The sequence below is a fragment of the Crinia signifera genome, chromosome 3 (assembly GCF_055691185.1).
Source record: "Crinia signifera chromosome 3, ASM5569118v1, whole genome shotgun sequence".
In the NCBI taxonomy this organism is placed as follows: domain Eukaryota; kingdom Metazoa; phylum Chordata; class Amphibia; order Anura; family Myobatrachidae; genus Crinia; species Crinia signifera.
Window position 1 is genome coordinate 290,076,631 of NC_139219.1, and position 22,860 is coordinate 290,099,490.

At 45.0% G+C, this 22,860-nt stretch overlaps 1 protein-coding gene across 2 annotated transcripts in view; it reads left to right on the forward strand.

Annotated features, from left to right (window-relative positions):
• Window positions 1-8,467: 8,467 nt before the first annotated feature.
• FBXO25 (F-box protein 25) overlaps window positions 8,468-22,860 on the forward strand; it is a 34,236-nt gene continuing 19,843 nt past the window's right edge. For both annotated transcript variants that reach the window (XM_083178431.1, XM_083178432.1), the window contains exons 1-4: window positions 8,468-8,618; window positions 12,635-12,712; window positions 22,185-22,282; window positions 22,388-22,437. In XM_083178431.1, coding sequence (XP_083034557.1) covers window positions 12,642-12,712; window positions 22,185-22,282; window positions 22,388-22,437 — 219 coding nt within the window. In that variant the 5' untranslated portion in view covers window positions 8,468-8,618; window positions 12,635-12,641. The remainder of the gene's footprint in view (window positions 8,619-12,634; window positions 12,713-22,184; window positions 22,283-22,387; window positions 22,438-22,860) is intronic.

The following is a 22,860-nucleotide window of genomic DNA, read 5'->3' on the forward strand; positions in this document are numbered from 1 at the left end:
CTTCTGCAGCCTGACAGCCGGATCATCCTTCCCGGCTGTCAGGATCAGCAGGCGGATGCTGCATTGAGCACAGCCAGTCAGGCAGGCAGTGCTCCAACACAAGCTGGGCAGCCCCCCTTCCTCCACCCACTAAGCCCCGCCCCCATATGGTCCGCTAAGCTCCCCCCTCGCGGTCCGCTACACTCCGTCCCACGACCCGCTAAGCTCCGCCCCTGACAGAGCCCCTTCTGTGGTGGACTGGACACAGCAATCAGTACAGTATCTGGGTATCCCATCCATGCAGCATCAGCAGCCTGACCCTGAAACCGGGAGGCGGGCTGATCATCCTTCCCGGCTGTCATGTATACACACAGCAGCAGTGGGTGGCCCAAGTGCTGCATGACTTTACCGGCCCGGGGGGCACATGGCACCCTGCCCCCCGGCCCAGCCCGCCACTGGGTGGCAGTCTGCGGTGGTGGCAGAATTGTTTAATACACTGGGCAGCCCTCTGATTGGCTGAGAGCTCAGCCAATCAGAGGGCTTCGCAGTGTTTTAAACAATTATGCTGCCACCGCTGACTCCAGCCGCCTGCTAGCTCTACTTCTAGCATTAAGCTACTCCGCTGCCCTCGGCCTGCCCTCTCCCATGCCACCAGCGCTCCCTCCAGCACCTTCTCCCCAAACCCCAATGCCGCTGAAAGCGTTCCCTCCGCCCCCCACCCACGGATTGCATTTGAGCAATCGCATGTAGTTAAAAACCCTTGGTTGGGTGAGGGCAGAAGATTGCTTTGTATAAATGTATCAGTTTTAAATGTTGGGATGTGACCTAAAACCTGACTGAGAGGTGCACGCACTGACGATGCCAGATGTAGAAGATCACCAAAGCTACACTACAAACACAATTGTGCAGCTGCCTCTCCCTCCCAACTCATGCTTCTATGTGTGTGCTGGGCTGCAGTGGGGCCAAAGCAGCTGTCTGTGTGCTGGGCTGCAGTGGGAGCGATCGCACGTATCCTGCACTGGATTTGCTTTTGGCTGGTGGGCTGATGACCCTCCACTGTTTACTGTGAAGTGGCATTGAAAATACTTGTTTGCCTACTTTATTCAAGTCCCGCGATTAGGCCATGCCTCCAAATTTACCTTGCCCAGCTCTCTAACCACTGTAAATTCAGTGGAATAAGGCTGGAAAGACACAGGACTGGAGGGACACTGGGGTGCTGGGGTTCCGGATGTGGTCCCGACAGTTGGGATCCCAACAGGCATTCACTCGAAGTCGGGACCCCGACTGTCAAAACACCGACAGCCACCTGCTATTTTCCCTTGTGGGGGGCCACGACCCCCATAGAGGGAGAATAGAATAGGTGGCTCGCATAGCGTGGTGAGCGCAGCGAGCCCGCAAGGGGCTTAGTTGCGCTCACCATGCTGTCTGGGTCCGGTCAGTCGGGATCCCGATGTCAGGATAATGACTGTCGGGATCCCGACTGTCGGACCCCTATACCCCACCCGGGGTTCTGAAATAGGAGGCTGGAGAGACGGCGGGCTCATCGGGGCCATATTAACCATTAATAAGACCCTGAGCACTTAAGATAATGGGGCCCTCCCCTCTTGTCCGCAGGTCCTGACTCCTTTTCATGGGGACAAAAGAAAAAGTGTTGAAATATTCTGCAATTACCAGCACTACTGCACAGGTGCTGCTTCTTCCAGCAGAAGTTGTGTCTGAGCAACTGCGGCCTGTACAAATTTGTACTTGTACCACCCTCATAAAGTCCAGTAGTTGCCGGTCACTTGAGGCCTCTACAAACTCCTATGTAGATCTTCTGATTTTCTACATAGCTCTTTTGGAGTGTGGAGTATGATGAGCAATAACAGGCAACCATCTTAGTGAAGCCACAGACCAGCATTGAATCTTTCTCAAATCGCCAAACCATGCTGCACTCCAGGTGTGGCAGACAGGGGCGCCAACAGGTCATTAAAAGGAAGAGTGTGTGGCAAATTAGGGGGCATGTCCACCAGGAAGAGGGCTAGGCCATGTTCATGTGGGGAAAGAAGCCCTTCGTTTTTTGCAGGGGGCGCCCAGGGCTTATATACAGATAACATTTGTAATACCCCTTTCAGACAGAAAAATCCGTTTTTGCAGGGGGCGCCCAGGGCTTATATACAGATAACATTTGTAATACCCCTTTCAGACAGAAAAATCCCCAAAACCCAGGTATTTCCCGGATACAAAAACCCAGGTACAACTAGGCAGCAAGGGGCTGACCCCCTTTCACACAGGAGCAAAAACCCGGGTATTTCCCGTGTCGACCCCTTTCACACAGAAGCCGGATTTTTCCTGCAAAACTCTGTGTGTCATAAGAATAGGACAGTTTTAAATGCACACAGAGATGAGGTCATCAAAAGTGGGTGGTGACTGCTCACTGCATTGCATTAACCATGGCATGACACAAGGATATGTTGTAAACAAGTTTTATTGTTTTTATATACTGGAAGGTACATGTTACCTCACATGGCTGTCAGTATATTTGCAATGTTTGAGTACACTGTGGCATCTTTGACTGTCCCAGTCATCTGTTTGCCGATATCCTCCTCCCCTCTCACTGCCAGCAGCTCTCACCTCTTGCTTCTACCAGTGGGCCATGCTATCCTTTTTTCAGCTCCCTAATGACCTCAGAGGCCAGCTCCATTGCCATGCCCTCCCAGCCAATCAGAGAAGCCTATCCTCACAACCAATCAGCCAGCACCCCACCAGGAGAGCCAATCAGTGCCTAACAATGTGTAATAATCCCAAAAACCCGGGTCGTTTCCTTTCAGACAGCCGGCGACCCGGGTTTTTGGAATACAGACCCGGGAAAAACCCAGGTAAATACCTGGGTCGAAGTCCCGGAACTTTAGACCCGTGTTGACCCTTTCAGACAGAAGAAAAACCCGGGTCGACACGGCAAGAGCAGGGAAATTCCCGGGTCTTTTTTTCTGTCTGAAAGGGGTATAAGTAATTTATTCCTCACTGCATTTCACCATGGGCCTTTCATGCTAAGGCAGATACTAGAAGTGGATGTGACTACTTCCAAGCAAATTGATAGGTTGCATTCTCCTAATTTCCAGAACACAAAATGTCTGCCATTGACTCTAGTGACTTCTTGCATGATTAGTGTATGACTGGATATTTCAAAGCAGTACAGTGCCATGGCAACAAATATCTATGGCTTATCACATGTGTGTACTTTGTACTTCAGTCTCAAGCAATTGCTTAAATAAGTAAGAAAACAAGTAATACAAATATTCAGCAGTTGGTCTGTGTAAAGATAATAGCTTTAACTAAGAGAAGAAAAGGTGAGTGCTATGGTTTTTCCCATTGTTTTGTGAAAGGCATTCTGTTTTTTAATGCGTTCTCTGTAAGAGGCCCATTCTATGTAGGATTGCATTCGCATATGCGTTGCGATCTGGGGAGCATTTTCCCAAATGTGTTACTGCAGATGCAGGGACAGGGTTTTAGTCCATGCGGTCTGCATCGCCAGGTGCCGGGGGGCTGCGCATGCGCAAACAGTGGTTACACCCTCGCCGAGCCCGCTGACCGCAATGCTCTGCTGATAGTCCGTAGCCCAGAAGCTACAATGGGCTACCAACATCTCAGAATGGCGGTAGCCCAGGGACCCACTGCAATCATGCTGTCTGATATTGATGCATATAGAAACCTATGGGGGAAGCAGCTGGCGGCAGGAGGGATCACTGCAGGTATCAGAGATTCCTGTTGCGGTCCCTCCACAATAAATGCATGGGGTACTTAATATTTGAGGCTAACCGGGGAATTAGCCGTTAATATTTAATAGTATATGGGCCCCTAACCTTGAACTCTGCTTATCCTGTGAGAGGAGCCTACAAGCTAATTACGTATGTTGTTATTCTTATGCTGGGTACACACTAGGACGACTAGGGCCCAATCCCCTCAATCTAGATCCAATTCCGACCAATTAGATGTATATTGTGTGGTGATTGGGCCCTTTTCTGTCCTGGTGTGGACCGATACCGATCCGATGCGCGGTCCCGCGGGTCGGTCGGTCACTATTGAGATCCTACCTGCTGCAGGTAGGATCTGAATGACGACCATACAGCCGGGTGCGGGTCGCCATCGGATCGGACCCGCTCACGGTGCACATCGTGAGCGGGTCGTGCCCCCCCGCGTCACCGTGAGCGGGTGAAACGAGACACTGGCGACCCGCTCACGATGTGCATCGTGAGCGGGTCGTCGTGGTGTGTACCCTGCATTACTGTTTCCCATAAAGTAGATGTGTGAAACATTCCCATTGGCATTCATTTTCTGAAACTTATTTTTTTATTATTTTTACTATCTAAACATAAAGGAAATAATAAAATCATGCTAACAGAAAGTTCTAAGGGTATATACCCCAACTTCTGCTTCTGTTGGCTTCCATCCTATCATTAACACAATCATTTCACTACTCTCTATCAATCTCTATGAAATAAGCACATTTTACTATTCATTTATTTTTAGAAGATTTGTAGCCCAAAACCCCACACAAATAGAAAAAGTACAGATAGAAGGGTAAAATTTAAATAGAGACCTTCAATGCCATCCTTGCATTTCCTGAGCCTTTGGACCTTATTCTGCGAATCCACCAAACGCGGGAACATGGGAACATCCAGCGTTTTCATGGAAATGCCCATGAAATGCTAGGTGTTCCCATGGGCGCAGCCCGGTGCCACTTCCCCATGCCCCCCCCCCCACCCACACTGCTAGGTTTGCCGCACTGCTCGCACCAAGCATTTGCACATGCGCAGACGCTAAACATCGCGCGGGGGAGCGATCAAACCAGAATAACCCCCCTTGCCGTAGTCAGCAAATATATATGCCTCCAAAAATTAGTCATGGGTGCCGTTACAGGAGGGAAAGGGGACTGCTCCCTAGAACTAAATGCGTCCTCCTCCTGATTGGAGCCGCAATCCCATTTTCTCATGGCATCCACCGGAACCATACCCTCGCCATTTATCCTTCGCTTCAGCTGTAAATGTATCCAGTCTCACTACCCCCCATGCACAGCCTCAGCCAGGGAGAGAGACATGCAGGGATCCAGTCTCTTCATCTTCTACATAGTTATTATGTACATTTTGTGGAAAATCTCCTGCTTATATTTTCGGGCGGATACCCTTATAATGTAGGCATCCACTTAAAGTATTGTAAAGGTTTCTCAGTAGAAATATATCTGCTGTGCTATCCGTGTTTCCAATTGCAGTAGCGTTGTAGCCTATGGGCAGCATATTGCGTAATCTATTATCTAAAGGGCCCCATACATCAGCAATTAATTGTGACAATTTTCAGATATGGAGATGATTGCCACAATTAATTTTAGATGTGTGGGCTTCCCCTTTTGGCAATCCCAATCAAAATCGCCAATCGATTGCTTAATCGGATTTTTAAACATGCTTAATAATCTGGTATTATCTGCGGATCGTTTTTATATGTGTGGGCATTCCCAATTCGTCTTCTTCATCTATTTACATTATGAACAGCAATCGATTGGGGGCAATTTCCAGATATGAAGATGCAATCTTTAGATGGAAAAATCTGCTGATCACTGAAATAAATCTGTAATGTGTGGGCAAAGTCAGATAGATTGTAAAATCCATTTATCTGGCCAAAAAATCCCTGTATCTGGAAATCCATAAATTGTGATTGCTGATGTATGGGGCACATAACGTTAGAGGCATCCTGTCCCAGTAACAGCCATTGGTGCATTCCTGTACAATGACAGCACACAAACAGTAATGTAGGGTACACACCAGAACGATTTGGCTTCAATTCCCCCAATTTTGACGCAATCTCGACTGATTGTATGTAAATTGGGCATGTTTCACCATGTTTTAGATCCGATTCCCGCTGGGGATGTGATTGTAGTACATTTGGGCAATAATTTAATTTCTTACTGGTCAAATAGCAGCAATAACAAATTCTATTTCTCGTGTCACCATAAATAGTAAATGGAATTGGATGTGTGTGTACAGATAGAGAGAAAGGGCCAGATGTACTAAGCTTGAAAAGTGATAAAGTGGAGAGTAATAAACAAACAGCCAATCAGCTTCTAACAGTCATGTCCCATGTTTTGAAAAATGACAGTAGCTGGGAGGTTGGTCTATCACTCTCCACTCTATCAATTTCAAGGCTTAGTACATCTAAGTCTCGACCAAAAGGTTGACATGTGAAAGGTCAACAAGGGCAAAAGGCTGACAACCAAAAAGTCGAGAGGGTCAATAGGTCGACATGAAAAGGCTGACTCGTGAAAAGGTCAAAAAAACTATGTGAATGTCGATAACTGTTGACATGGACCGCTCATTAGTGGAACGCGTACCCTTGATACGCTCACCATTACATACACATAGGCCCTTATTCAGAATCTGATTTCAGTACAAACTTGTTCTTAAACTGTGAAAAACCATGTGCACTGCAGGTGGGGCAGATGTAACATGTGCAGAGAGAGTTAAATTTGGGTGGGGTGTGTTGTAACTAAAATCTAAATGGCAGTGTAAAAATAATGCAGCCAGTATTTACCCTGTACAGAAACAAAATAACTCACACAAATCTAACTCTCTCTGCACATGTTACATCTGCCCCACCTGCAGTGCACATGGTTTTGCCCATTTTGAGAACAAATTTGTACTGCGATCAGATCTGAATAAGGGCCTATATGCCCATAGTTGTGAAGCCACTTATACACATAATACTGACAGTAGTAGCGCCGCTTACACACAATGCCCATAGCTGTCCACAAATACCCACAATTGTCCATAGTTGTAGCGCTGCTTATACATTATACCCACCGTTGCTGACAGTAGTAGCACTGCTTATACATAATGCCCATAGATGACCGCAGCAGAAGCGCTGCCTATACATTATGCCCATGGTTGCCCCCCCCAGGGCCTCCTCAGACGCCCATCAGCTCAAAACCTGTACCGGCGGCGCCTGTGCTCTGTGGTGTGCACTCGCTTTGCACTCCCCTGGGAATGAAGACGAGGTGCCGGGGTTTCCGGGGAGAAATTACTAAGCATGGGGAGGATGGCTGTCCCGCTGAGTCCCCCTGCAGTGCAACCTGGAAAATGTAGTCTTGGCAGGCCACTCCCCAAAGAGCAGCCGGCAGTGTAACAGAAGAAAACTACAATTCCCAGAGTCGGATGAGCCGCCTATCAAAAATCGGTACAATCGGTACAGCTAGATTTAGCCGGTACAGACCATTAAAAACCGGTACTGTACCTGCTAAATCGGTACAGTTGGAGGATATGGTTAAAATTCTTTAAATAAAATTACTGCTGAACCATGTTGGCACTCTGATCTACACTGAGCTATCAAATGCATAATTGTCATCAATTTATACCAAACCCTCTTTGAAGTACGAGGCTGACTCATTAACCCTTGCAAAACTGCAGCTACTTATTCAAAATGGTAAATTATAGTTTATGTGCCCACTTTGCCAGCGTATTTCATGCCCAAACCAGTGTTGGGCAAGGCAAAATACATGTGGGTCATGTGCAGGTGCCACCCCTCTGTTCATTTGGGTGTGGATCGTATTATCGACCCAACTTAGGTCGACAGTCATTAGGTCGACACCGTGGGTCGACAGGCAATTAGGTTGACAATGTTCTAGGTCGACAGGTGTCTAGGTCGACATGGGACAAGGTCAACATTTTAGGTCGACAAATGTGTTAGGTCGACATGGGTTAGGTCGACAGGTCGCGAGGTCGACGTGGTTTTTTTCACTGACACAGTCGACATGGACACAGTTGGAAGTCAACCGCAGCCCCTCACATCGCTCGCGATGCTTCGGGCACGGTGCCTCGCTGCGCTCGGCACACTATTTTATTCTCTTACCACACCATACTGGATGGTAGGGCATGAAATACCGCCTGCCTGCACGTCGGCTCAAAAAACGGTGAAAAACCCCATGTCGACCTCGCGACCTAACCCATGTCGACCTAACGCATTTGTCGCCCTTGTCCCATGTCGACCTAGACACCTGTCGACCTTCATCCATGTCGACCTTGTTGCCTGTCGACCTAATGACTGTCGACATAATTCGAGTCGACAATACGACCGTTTCCCGTTGATATTAGGTTTCATATTTTTTGCCCAAGACTCGTTAACCCTTGTAAAACTGAATGTTGTGAATAAGAAGCTGGACCTTGAATAAGAAGCTAACTTCAGAATCGTCTTTGATGTAGGGAAAAAGTAATAAACACAGCAGCAGGAAGGATGGAGAGCAGCATGTGTGCATGTACAGTACTGGTACCTGCAGAAAAGGTGCAGTACTAACATCTGCAGGAAAGGCGCAGTACTAACATCTGCGGGAAAGGTGCAATACTAAGATCTGCAGGAAAGGTGCTTTACTATGTGACAATACAGATGGAAAAGACGAATGCAGCAGCAGCAGGTGATGCGCACTGTAGTATAAAAACAAAAACAGAAGCACGTGGTCGGTATCACGTGAGAGTCACCCAGGAGAGCCGAAGTCAGACGCCAGGTTCCGGCCAATAGAAATACAGGTGGGCGGCGACAGCGTCGCCATTTGCATATTAGCTAAGAGACCGGAGACTTCCGTCAACAAGAGCCCCGCGCGCCCCATGCAGAGGGTTAGGGTAAGTGCGACATGCTGGGACTTGTGGTTCCACTATGCCTGCAGGTTACTAACTCTTTAATCCTACTGGGGGTTGCTGCATGCAAGGATATGCCGGGCGTGTGACACATGCACATACCTGCCAACATGACCCTCTCCAGGAGGGACACATAGCTCTGTTTCTGGACTTCTCTCTTAATTTATGCTTAGTATCACCCGTGTTAAAGCGCCTTTCTTATCAATTAACCTGTTTAAAACAGGTGATGGCAGTCATACATTAAGAGGGAAGACCAGAAACAGAGACATGTGTCCCTCCTGGAGAGGGTCATGTTGGGAGGTATGCATTCTACCTGACATCACTAGTATTATTATTCCCTATCTCTGTCTCCCCCCATCTAGTCATCACACACACACTCTAGCTCTCTCTCGCTCTCCCCTCTTCTTGCACTCTCTCCCATTCTTGTGCTTCTCTCGCTTTGCCCCTGTCACACACTACTCACTGTTTCCCATTGTAGCGCTTTTTTTCTATTTTCCCTGTTTTCCTGTACTCTCTCTCTCTTTCTCTCCTTGTGACACTGGCCCTCTCGCTCTCCTTAATGCACTTTGGGCGGGATGTATTTAATATACATCACCGCCCTTCGCCTGCCAGCCGCTGCGATGTGTCCGGCACCCAGTACCAGAGTTCCCTCCCTCCTCAGGCTATTCCAGCAACCCCTATATTGGAACCCCCTTGGCTTAGTTCCTTATCTGCATTAGTGCAGGGTCTGCAGCAGCTTTTACATAATAAGTCTGCTAAGAGGGGAGTGGTACAAAAGGGGTGGGGGGGTCCAATTCTCACTCCATCTATACCTTAGATTTGGAGGCTGTCAGACAGGGAGGAAACTGGATCTATCTCTTCTAAGAGTAGAGCTTTCCTCTACCCCTGAGGATGTGCCCTACCGCCTAGATGTGAAGGCTCTGTCAAGGCTGTTAGGAAGGTCTAAAAATAGCTATTGCGGATTCAGAACGGGTACCAAAATCTAAAGTGCCTATGTTTAAGCTTAAGAAAAAACCCACTATGCTACTGCCTAAGTCCGAACAGCTCGAGGAAATGCTGTTCGAAGGTCTGGAAGTCGCCCAACCAGGGCTTCCAGTTACCTAAGCGGTTAACCACCCTTCAACCTCCTACTTTTCGAGGACAGGGTCAGGTGGGAGATTCCCCTTTCAGTGGACACTTTACCTTTTCCTAACATGGCTTTCGTTAAGGAACCTTCTGCTAGGAAGCTGGAAAACATTTCCATGCATGCCAGGGCAGTTGCCAGACCAGCCTCATCTTCAGCGTGGGTCGCAAGGTTCTAGGAGAATGGGCAGACTCCTTATCTGTAGGTCTCTAGGCTGGCACTACCTGTGAGGAAGCGTCACCTTTGGTGGTGCATGTGCAGCAGGCGGCATCTTATTTGGGGGAAGCTGCTTTTAGACTTGGACACCTAGCGTCCAAGGTTTCCGCATCAGCGATTGCATCCATAAGGACAATGTGGCACTTGAAGCACTACCGTATGAGGCGTCAGTGCTTTTTGTTCCAGAATTGGACAAAAATGTGGCTAGATTAGCAGCTTCCCTCCACAGCGACTCTTAGGCTGCGTACCATTACCATTTGGTCCTTTCGACTTCAGGGTAAGGCCTGTGGCCAGAGTTTTCTTAAGGTCCCAGTCACAGGCTGGGAAAGCAGCCTTGGCCTACCAGGCACCCAGACTCCAGGCCCACAGACAAGTCTTTATCATGATGGGGTGGACCACCATCTGGGGGTTCCCAGCATGGGAGATCGACTGTTGTGTTTTTAGACCATCTGTCTAGAAACCACTTTGGTTCGCTACCTGGTCTCCAATGAATACATGCTCAGGTTCTGACGCCCACGCCAGTCTGCCAAGGGATTTGGTCAGAGCACGGGTGCTTCAGGACATCATTTAAAATCTAAGGCGATCACAATGCCAATATCTCAGGCTCAAAGGTGCTCAGGCTTATATGCCAGGCTTTTTCTGGTACAAAAACCCAATGGATCCTTCCGTGGATTCTAAACCTGAAATCCCTCAACAAGTTTCTTTGCATTCCAAAATTCCGCATGGAGACTTTAGGTTCTATTTCTCTAGAGGCAGGGGATTCCATGGCATCCTTGGATATCCAGGATGCCTATCTTTATGTTCCCATCCGCTTGAAACATCTATTGTTTCTTTGGTTTGCGGTTCAGGGAAACACTTTTTTTTTAGGCTCTGCCGTTTAGAGAGTCTGCCTCAGACGACATGGATCACTTCAATGGAGTGGTGAAGCTCTTTCAGATCCATGTATGGATCATCAATTGGACCAGGTCGTCCATGGTTCTGACTCAGTCAATGCTACGCCTAGCTGCCCTCTTGGACTCGGGATTGCCAGGGGTCTTCCTGCCGAAGGACAGACACAAGATCCTTAAATCACTGATTAAGGTCCTTCTCAGTCAAAAAAGGGTATATATACATTCCTGGGTACTTGTGTATTATCACGGCGCCCCCGATATTAAGTTGCATGACTTTTAATCGTAAGCACCCATTAGGGTGCTTATACAATTTAAAATCGTATAGGGGGCTTAAATCACATCGCATCGGGTGTATGGCATGCGATGTGATTTAAGCCCCCTATACGATTTTAAATTGTATAAGCACCCTAATGGGTGCTTACAATGTTAAATGCACCCCCACGCCACCCCCACTATGAACGTGAACCCGAAGCGTGGCGAGCGGCGGCGGTACGCATCCTCCGACCTTTTCATACACCCACTATCCACGTCGGCGTGGAGTTGATTTTATATAGTGTGGCGAGCGGACGCGTATTACTTTACATGTATTCCGTGGGGCTCGCCACGCTTCGGGCTCGGTGGCTCGCTGCGCTCGCCACACTATAAAATCAGCTCCACGCCGACGTGGATAGTGGGGGTATGAAAAGGTCGGAGGACGCGTACCGCCGCCCTTCGCGGGCTCACTGCGCTCGCCACACTTTGGGTTCACGTTCATAGTGGGGGTGCATTTAACATTGTAAGCCCCCATTAGGGTGCTTATACAATTTAAAATCGCATCGCATTGTATGCCATATACAATGCTATACAATTTTAACATTGTATGACATCGGGGGAAATCTTGTCGCATCGCATACCATCACATGCCTTATGGTCTGCAATGCGATGGGCGCCGTGAGACTACACAAGTACCCATTCCTGTATAAGAATCCTAGGGTCATTGGTCTTGAAGAAAGATTTAACCGGTAAGAACATAAATCTCATTTAAATCTATAGTCCATCATGAGGAAGCCCATTATGAGCTATGAGCTTTGAGCTCTGGAACCAATTCATCTGCTTACTCCTGGTAGCTTCAGCGAGTTTCCTTACCTTTTCCTCTATCAATTTGTCCAACCCGGTCTGTGGTACAATATTCATTTTTGGGACTTAGGGCCTTATTCTAGTTCCCTCTTTCTGACAAAATCCTTCTTAGATGGACAAAACCATGTGCGCTGCAGGGGGGCAGATGTAACATGTGCAGAGAGAATTAGATTTGGGTGAGTTATTTTGTTTCTGTGCAGGGTAAAATACTGGCTGCTTTATTTTTACACTGCAATATAGATCTCACTTTGAAGTAAAACCCCACCCAAATCTAATTCTCTCTGCACAAGTAACATCTGCCCCACCTGCAGTGCACATGGTTTTGTCCATCTAAGAAGGATTTTGTCAGAAAGAGTGAACTAGAATAAGGCCCTTAAGCCCCATACACACATATCCTTTACAACCCCCTCCCTCACCAGACCCGCTCCCCCTTGACACTCTGGCAAGTGTGTATGCACTTGCCGATGCCAGGTCCTCGTCGCCAATAATATTGCTGGGTACACACCTCTACAAGTGCGGAGCCGTCTTTAGGCTTTGTATTTATGGTATGCTGTTGTGCAATATATGCTTTGATGCTGTTACTGTTTTATCTGTTTACACCTTTCGGCATTGCAAGCACTTTGTAAATCCTTTAATAATGATTGCATTAATTGCAGGACAGTCATGCCGTTTCTTGGTCAAGACTGGCGTTCTCCAGGCTGGAGTTGGATGAAAACAGAAGATGGTTGGAAAAGGTGTGAATTTTATTGTGATGATTTAGAAAGAAATAACATTATTAATCTACATCTGTAAGTAAAGTCATTAAACAAGTAGGAAAAAAATCATATACCCAAGCACCGCAGTCTTTGCACGTCAACCTGACAATAGTCTTGCTCCTCTGCACTAATGTTGGCATTTAACTACTCTACATATTGGCATTGTTTCTCCTACTGTATGCTGCATTACCCCTATGTCCTAATGGATGGTAGGGCATGAAGTACCGCCTGTCGGCACATGTTGTGTGGACATGGACACCGAAATGTACCACCACGTCCCCTCTGCTTCGGGCCCGTTGCCTCTCTGCGCTCGGCACACTATTTTATTCTCCCACCATGCCCTAGTGGATGGTAGGGCATGAAATACCGCCTGTCGGCACATGTTGGCTCAAAAAAACAGTAAAAAAACCCTGACTACCTAATGACCCTGTCGACCTTACTCATGTTGAACTAAAGTCTTGTCGACTTAAACTCATGTCGACCTGAACTCATGTCGACCTATCTGCATGTTAATCTAGTGGTGTCGACCTACTTGGTGGTGACGCAATGACCGTATCCCATGTGAACACGTACACGGTTGCAGTCCTGCAAACGCGAATGTAAGGTAAGATTTCGCTGGACAGGAAGCGGCGGCTACCCCAACCCAACGAACAGGTCTAAATAACGCCCATGGAGAATGCAGAGTTAGCTGGAATTTTCTTGCCTTTTGATTGGCTACGGGTTGTTGTTCCTCTCTTTCACATGTACGTACCTACCAACATGACAATCTTCAGGAGTGACACAATGCTCTATTCCTGGACTTCCGGCTTAATTAATGATTGCCAATACCTGTGTGGAAACATCTTTCCTATCAATAAACCTATTGATCTCAAGTAAGGGCAATCATACCTTAATAGGAAAGTCTGGGAACAGAGCATTGTGTCCCTCCTGGAGTGGGTCATGTTGGGAGGTCATGTGTAACTGGTCTGGCGAATGAATGGAATAGCTGTTCTATAGAAATGTTGAATTTGATGACAGATATGAAGCATTGTTTTATTTGTGTATCAAATGAAGTCCTATCTGTCACATGGAAACAAAATGTTGATGTTGGAAATACGGCAAAGCTGTATACGGCAAAAAAAAAAAACATATATATATATATATAATTGGCTGAAGTGGAACATAGCTAACCGATTTTAAATACATTGAAATACACCATTTTAAAATTGCCCTGGAAAGCTGACAAGTTTGAAGCTGCTAGCTCCATGCTTGTAGCTTTATCTTGGATCACGCATATACCCCCTACTCAGTATTACAAATTCACAACCCATTACAGAGCACCAGGAAATGCCAGCGACACGCCTCATGCTCAGGTGACGGGAGTAGTGGGTAGGATCATGTTTCACCTGACCTCTGATTGCAGCATTAAATGTCTCATTCCATAGGCTGCAGGGCACTGCTTTGTGGAGAGAGAAAGTTGGGTGAGGAGGAACCTGCACTAGAAGTGGAAATAATTATAAGTAATTATTAAAGGGATAGTAGGTTGGGGAAGAAACTGACAATAATTAAGAATGGACAATTTCTAATGTAACATCACCTACCAGCCTTATGCCCAAGGCTATGGCTTTAAGAGAAAGTGATGGTCAGTGGTGCACCCCCGAGTATAAATACGTTTAATTGAAAAAACAAAAGAAAAAAGAAACTCGGGTGGGGTGCACTCTTAATCCCCAATCTAAGACTTGCTAACTGCTGGAAAAAAGATTTTTATGTTTTTTTAGGTATTTTTATATGCCAAGTGAACTAATAAATTTTAATAAAGAATATTGTGCAAAAACATTCAGTAATTCATATATTAATTTATGCTGCTGTGACTATTTTATATGGATAAATATCAAATGAATTTTTAATGTATTATTTAACCAAAATGTATATATCCTGATGGTGAATCAAAAATATTAATTGCCTCTTAATTGCGAATTATATGAAGAGAATTAATTATAATGGGGCTGGTAACAAGGAAATGGCTGACCTTCATATATCCTTAATGCCTTTGTCATATGGGCATTATAGATTTTTTCTCAATTAAATGAGATGAGGATTATTGTGAGGGTACGAGTTCCTCAATCACTCAGACACCGAGCAGATGAAACCAAAATATGGTTTATTTTTATCACAGCACACGAAAGTAGATGAAGACAGGAAAAAGAGGCAAATGTAGCATATAAACGTTATCGGGTAGCAGTCCAATGGCAGTCCATGTAGCAGCAGTTCCAAAGCACAAAACTATCACTTAATCCACACAGCAGTGATAGCATATAAGTCCACACGATACCTAGACAGAGCATAACCTCTTAGTCCAGGACAGTCCATCAAAATCTTCTCCTGGCTTGTGTGCCAGTCATTTTAAAAACTTCCAATTTCCCACGCTTCTCCATACCATCAGTGGGCTTGCACTCAATCCCTATTGGTGGATTCAAGTCAGGTTTATCCCCCCTCCCAGGTACTGCTGCTGCCCATCTGCTTCTGCCCCCTGCTGGGGTCGGTTCCAGAAAGTCTGGAAGTGGTCAAGATATGCATAGCAGAGTCAACACAAGATATAAAACACAGTCTGATTACATTATGTGGTGGTCACCCCCTGTGGACAACCCTCCTGTTGATAGTAGGGGAATTTGATCACCCCCTGTGGTGATTGTCCTTCAGCTATCCCCCTCATGTAAACAGCAGGAACAATAATCGGCTGATTACATTATGGGCTGATCACCCCCTGTGGTGGCCGGTTCCACAAAGTCTGCTAGAGCCCAGAGGTTTACAAAGAATTGTAAACCCCCCTGGGGAGATTGCCAATGGTACAATGCTTACATGAATAAAGTCCTGGGAAATACAGACATTACATTTGAGGTGGGATTATACAGCCTAATAATATATGATCTGGAACTACACACACATATAGGGGGTATATAGACATATATGGAGAACAAGAGGGTACCGACGGACTAAAATAGTACATTAATTACTACACCTAATAAAATATAGTAATTACAGATTTCCAGTAAATCTGATAACCTCACATTCCTTCCCCTACTATTGTAGTCCCGGTACCAAGCTGTTCAGGAACCAATAACAACCTGGAATAGCGGGATGCAGAGCCGAGAATCTGGGGTTTGGATATACCACCTGAGTCCCACAGGGTGACATCATACCAAACCCATCTTGTAAAAGGCGGCTGGTTTGCAGAACCAGCAAGGGCATGATTACAGTCTAAGTCATACATTGGAACTAACAAGGGATGTAGCGATTCCTCTTCTTCGGATTCTGGGTACCCCCCCCTCTGCAACATTGTAACCTACTAATACTTTTGCCTCGGGCACAATGGGGCAGGGACCACTTTCCACCTCCCCCTCTTGCCCAAGGAACAGGGGCCAAACAGCAGGCCAATATAGGGGCTCTGGCCCTGGCACTTCCACCACCCCGTCATGTCCTTCCTCCCCCACACCCAAACTAGGGGCATGGCAAATTTCAGTCCAGCATTTGGTCTCAATGTCCAGGGCTGAGGAGGGACCCTCCATCACAAACAATTCCGTTGGTGGCTGCAGGACAGGCTGTGTCAGCTCTGTCCCCTTAAAAGCCAGATGCTCACCTGCAGCTACTTCTGCGCACAGCTCCTTCTCCGCGATAGCCTCCTTCCCCAGCTGAGTATGCTGGGCAGCCCGAAACACGACGTCATCTGTGACTGGTGGGCTGGTGGCCTGGATGTTGTCGGATACTCCTCTAACCACGGTGATCTCCTCCTGGACGCAGTCCTCATAGATCCCCTGGCAGCAGGTTAATAATTCTGCATCTCCCACCTCAGCAAAAGGGAAGCTGTAGCGCAGCTCCTCCTGAATAACCTCCTTCACTTTGGGGATAACCTCCCCCTGCAGAGAACACTGAGCAGCTTCCTCCCTAGGATGGGGGAGAAGCAATTGCAAACGGTGCCTTTCATCACGCCCCCTGCGACACTGATCTTGCCATGCTGGGGTATCCAGGAGCCCCCGATCAATCGCCTCTTCCTCTGCCACCACGAAGCACTCCTCCAGACACTGCAATTGTTCCCACACACTCAACTGTGCACCGAAATGGAGAATCCATGCTCGGTAATCAGCAAATGCATTTGTAGGATCTCCCTGATCGTGAAGGATCTGCTGAAGGATTTCCCCGCGAGTGCAGGATCGGATGGGTATACCTCGCAGCTGACCTTCTGCTATCAGCTCCTCCATACTCATTTCTTCAAGGGCAGTTAGGGGCCCCCCTGACAACGACCCTTCTCTTGCAGTAACAATTAATTCTGTGGCAGACCCCTCAGTTGTCTGCCCAGATTGCAGTAGCCCCCTTCTAGACCTTTCCTCTGGTTCTATCTGGGGCATCAATGTATTCTGGACTTGTCCTTCAGCCTCAGAATATTGTCCTCTTTGTAGCATCTGGGTAACTGTGGCAATCACTTCCTCTGTAAATTCTACAAACTCTGGCTCTCCCAGCAGATTCCAAGAGGTGGCCTCACCTTTACAGTGCAGAAATGCATCCCCCAGGTAACACAACTTGTCCTGTATGCTGGATACTCTCCACCCGCTGACCATCTGCTGAGCGTCTTCCCAGTACTTCCAGATATAATGCATTTTCCTGACAATAAATAACAGATCCGGCTTCCCAGCCTGCCGATACACTGAAGAACCTCCATCCCTGAGCTCCTCTGCTACAGGGGTCTTGAGGCATCGATTTTCTTTCCTTGGAAACATTTTCCCTTTCCACAGGAATGACACCTGCTCACTTGCTGAACATCACCTTATTGCATTTTCCGTTTCCTTACATATGGTCTGATCCTCTGTTCTCTGCGCTTTCTGTGCTCGATGGTTGGTGTCTGAATGATCCCACTGTCGCTGCCGCCAAATGTGAGGGTACGAGTTCCTCAATCACTCAGACACCGAGCAGATGAAACCAAAATATGGTTTATTTTTATCACAGCACACGAAAGTAGATGAAGACAGGAAAAAGAGGCAAATGTAGCATATAAACGTTATCGGGTAGCAGTCCAATGGCAGTCCATGTAGCAGCAGTTCCAAAGCACAAAACTATCACTTAATCCACACAGCAGTGATAGCATATAAGTCCACACGATACCTAGACAGAGCATAACCTCTTAGTCCAGGACAGTCCATCAAAATCTTCTCCTGGCTTGTGTGCCAGTCATTTTAAAAACTTCCAATTTCCCACGCTTCTCCATACCATCAGTGGGCTTGCACTCAATCCCTATTGGTGGATTCAAGTCAGGTTTATCCCCCCTCCCAGGTACTGCTGCTGCCCATCTGCTTCTGCCCCCTGCTGGGGTCGGTTCCAGAAAGTCTGGAAGTGGTCAAGATATGCATAGCAGAGTCAACACAAGATATAAAACACAGTCTGATTACATTATGTGGTGGTCACCCCCTGTGGACAACCCTCCTGTTGATAGTAGGGGAATTTGATCACCCCCTGTGGTGATTGTCCTTCAGCTATCCCCCTCATGTAAACAGCAGGAACAATAATCGGCTGATTACATTATGGGCTGATCACCCCCTGTGGTGGCCGGTTCCACAAAGTCTGCTAGAGCCCAGAGGTTTACAAAGAATTGTAAACCCCCCTGGGGAGATTGCCAATGGTACAATGCTTACATGAATAAAGTCCTGGGAAATACAGACATTACATTTGAGGTGGGATTATACAGCCTAATAATATATGATCTGGAACTACACACACATATAGGGGGTATATAGACATATATGGAGAACAAGAGGGTACCGACGGACTAAAATAGTACATTAATTACTACACCTAATAAAATATAGTAATTACAGATTTCCAGTAAATCTGATAACCTCACAATTATAATCATCAGTCAGCAAAATCAAATCCAAAACCAAATAAAGTATATACAATACACACTATTTACACTTGTGCACCTGTATAGGTTCCCCTAATGATTCACTGGCTTGTATAGAGCTTGTAATCAGAAATGCCCTGTAATGTTAGTAAGCATAATTGTATCAATTGGAAAAACATTGGTTACACAACAGTGTCCCAATCTGGCAACAATATATATATGCAACAACCAAGCCACTCAATCCTACACATTCACTGCAAGAATGTCACTTTCATGCATGCAGTATCAATCGCTCAAAACCACATAACTGTGAACACTCCTCAATGAAGCAATGAACCACAAACGTGGGAGACACAGTGTGGATGGATGTGAGGGTAGCTAATTAGCAAATAGATGCACGTGAAATAACCTTTAGCGGGCTCAGAAGCAGAGCGGTTTATAATAGGTTCTTAAATGGTCAATACACCTGTACTTTTAAATGGTGTGGCTATCTAGAGAGGTTTTCACAAAAACACACTCTATATTTAATAAAAATGCCGCAAATTTCATGAGTGAAATGGTGCTTACTGCCAATGATTAGAAGCTATATCAAGAACAAGAGGGGGATAACAGGTGCACAATTTTAGCGTTAAAAATAGAGAGTGTTAAAAAATCAATCAAGTTGCCTGTGACAGAAGCTGAGCCGGCACCAAAGGTGCACGGCCACTTTGCAGGCAGGGTTTTTACGTTACCAGCCCCGGATCTCTGGGGCGCAGGGACACTCAGGAGCGCTTGTCTCGTGTTGACGCTCCAGTCTGGTAGCAGCTCCACGTCCCTGACCGACTGTCTGGACGTACGTTTCGCAAGGAAAGCTTGATCACCGGGCAGCGTACCTGAACTGCTTGGCTGATACTTCTTATGCCTGTGTTCGGCCAATAAGAATCATTCATTGATTGATTGCTCTTACCACAGCAGCTGTGTTTATTAGATTGGTTTTATCTTCGTATCCTAACATGGATTTGCACAGATATATTCTCCATTTATAAAGTGTATCACCACTTGACATTACATAAAAAGATAATGGAAAAATAATAATGATAATAACAATATGCGGGAAGGGAACCTAATATTATAAAAAGTGCACTTATATAGGGTATATACAAAATATTAAAGGATATACATTTTTTTAGATTTTATATTTTTTATTTTTTTATTTTTTTCATATTAAGCCCGTTAATTTGTATTTTTATTCATATATTCATTATTTTTCTTTTTCTTTATATATTGGGATTTTTTATTTTTTTATATATTTTTTGTATAATAATTTTTGGAGTTACAACTAACATTATTGGCTGTATGTGAACATGGTGAGTGCTATATATGCGCATCTCATTTCAAAGCAGCATAACTGTACACCATGTTGACTTTATTTAGTTAGTATTTGTTCAGTGTGGAAGAGTTTTTCGTGCGTGTAGATGTATTATGTTTATTTATATAATTATATGCCGCATGACCATTGCCAATTCTCAGCTATATCATTTATGATAATTATATTATCCATTTGAGTTTTTCTTTTGTTTGCTGATTTTTTATACATATAAATTCTTTTATCAAGATTTTATTATGACGATTTTACATTGTTTTGTGGTTGGTGTTTATTTTTATTAATGTTATTATTTTTATGTTTAATATTTTTATTTTTTTATTTTATTTTGAGATATAATTATTTTAATTTTTTTGTTGTGTAACTTTTACATATCTTATATTTGTATTGATTTTTGTTTAATTTTATTGTTTATTTTTTTCTACTTTCTATTTTTTATATGGGTGTCAGATAAACATACTCATATGCCCCCACCCACATCCAATGGTGAAAGCCATGATCTATAATGATCATAATGATTTTATATAGATTGTGTGTATGTGTGTGAAGAAAGTACTAAAGAAATAAAATTGAAAAAATATATATATGAAAAAAATGTGAAAAAAATATATATATATCCAAACAGTGAAGTGCTAGCATGATGGGCAATATATACTATTGCCAGATATGTGAAAGAATGCATATATGAAAAAGTATACATATATACACATATATACATATAAGAAAATACATGTATGTATGAGGACAAACAAATTCCTCGTATTATTGTAAAGAAAAATTAGTGATGGGGGAGCATGCCACCTATCCTTTGTGAATATGTGTGCAGAAGGGAAATATCTGTTGAGAAACAGAACCCATATTCGATAAATACATCAAGTGAGTATGGAAGTGATAAAGGGGAAGAAAAAGAGGGATATGGTACTAATACTCAGATTATAATAAGAATTGAAATCATTGTCAAATAACGTATACTGGCTGTCAATAAATGAAATAATATTTATGCTACAAGGGCCAGAAAACAATAATGGTAATAAGAATAGATATATATAAGTTATATTTGGAAAGCTAAGAATGTCATGAAGCTTAAATGGGATGGGAATTCTAAAACCAGTGAGAAGAATAGGGATATAATTAGTATTATCCTAATATGCGAGATCTAGGTAAGGAACACTCCATAGTTTATGTACTCATTCATGCCATCAGGGCACATGGTCCCCAAGTCAAAAGTCCATCTACTCTCTTTTTTGAGGAGGACTTCAGTTAGATCTCCGCCTCTGATACCCAATCTGGCTTTCTCCAAACCGCACACTTGGAAATCTCTGAGGGAACCACCATGTTTAGTCATGAAATGTCTTGCGACAGATGTTAGCTTTTTATGGTTTTGTAAGTCCATAGCCCCATTGCGAATGGTCCCTACATGTTCAAGTACTCGTTGCTTGAGGGGGCGTGTCGTCATTCCAACGTATTTCTGGTCACACCCACAGAAAATACAATAAACCACTCCTTCGGTTTTGCAATTGATGTACTCCTTAAGTTCAATTATCTTGCCAAATCTGTCTTTGATGTTGGCCTTAGTTGTGATGTATTGGCAAGCCTTGCACTGTCCGCATGGATGGGTCCCTTTTAGACGGGTTGTTGCTGGTATATTTCTGACAAAATGGCTTTTGACCAATCGGTCTTTTAGGTTTCTGGCTCTTCGCCAACTCATAGAGACTGTAGGACCAAGTCTCCTGGCTAGCGTTGAGTCCAGAAGCAGGGTGGACCAATGTCTCTGTATAATTCCTTTGATGGTCTGCCATTCTTGACAGAAATCACCCACGAAACGGATAGTCTGTTCTTTTGCTGGTTTGTTTTTGGTCTTGAATATTAGGGACTCACGATCCAATTTGGTGGCGTTCCTCATGGCTTTTTTGGTGGATGAGTGACTGTACCCCCTTTCACGTAGGCGTTGGGTAAGATCTTGACTTTGGATCTTGAATTCTTGTTCCCCCGAACAGTTTCTTCTAAGTCGCAAGAACTCCCCTTTGGGGATGTTCTCGACTGTCGGTGGAAAATGTGCGCTTGTTTGGTGTAATAAGGTGTTAGTGGCGGTATCTTTGCGATACAGTTGGGTTGCTAGATGGTTATTCTTATCCTTACACTGCTTTGTGTAACTAACCTAGTATACAATCCAGCCTTGTCATTGTTTACAATCTATACAATATATTTCTTTTTCCCAGATTAAATATAGATGACCGAGAACCCTATACTGAAGATTGTGTACTTTCTAACAATAAAAGGATAAAGGAGCAATTCAACAACACTGCAAGATCACAATGTAAGAATGATATGTGGATTTGCTTGGTAATTCAGCATTCTTCTCTCCAGTTGCATTCCTCCCAACTGGCGCACATTTTAAATTAAATTGTTGTTATTTTTGCAGATTATTACAGAGAAAAATGGATTTGTGTGCAGAAAGAGAGTACTCGGGAAGTAAGTATAATGTAGAAGTAGGTAATCTGGGCGTATTAGCGGTCATATGGCACCATTTTATGATATGAGATGGCTGGGCGACATTCAGTTGATTTATTTTTGTTGCTCAAATCTGGATTGTTAAAACAACGCAATGCGTAAAATCCTGTTTGAGGGCACAAATGGGTGGCTTTCTGCACATTGCAGATCACCACCCCCGGGGAAAGCAAGCTGTAGTGATGTTTGTTTGCCCCTCAGTAGGAGCAATTGAATAGTGGCCGGCGGACACACATTGTGCAGGGAGGGTAATGCTGCCCATACACTTGTGAGGTATTGCATGCAATCATTCGATTTCGACCACATCTGGCAGATAAATCGAATGCTTGTATGCATTTTTAAGGGGACATTCGACGTGATGCGCGGGCAAGCCGGTTGAATGCCGGG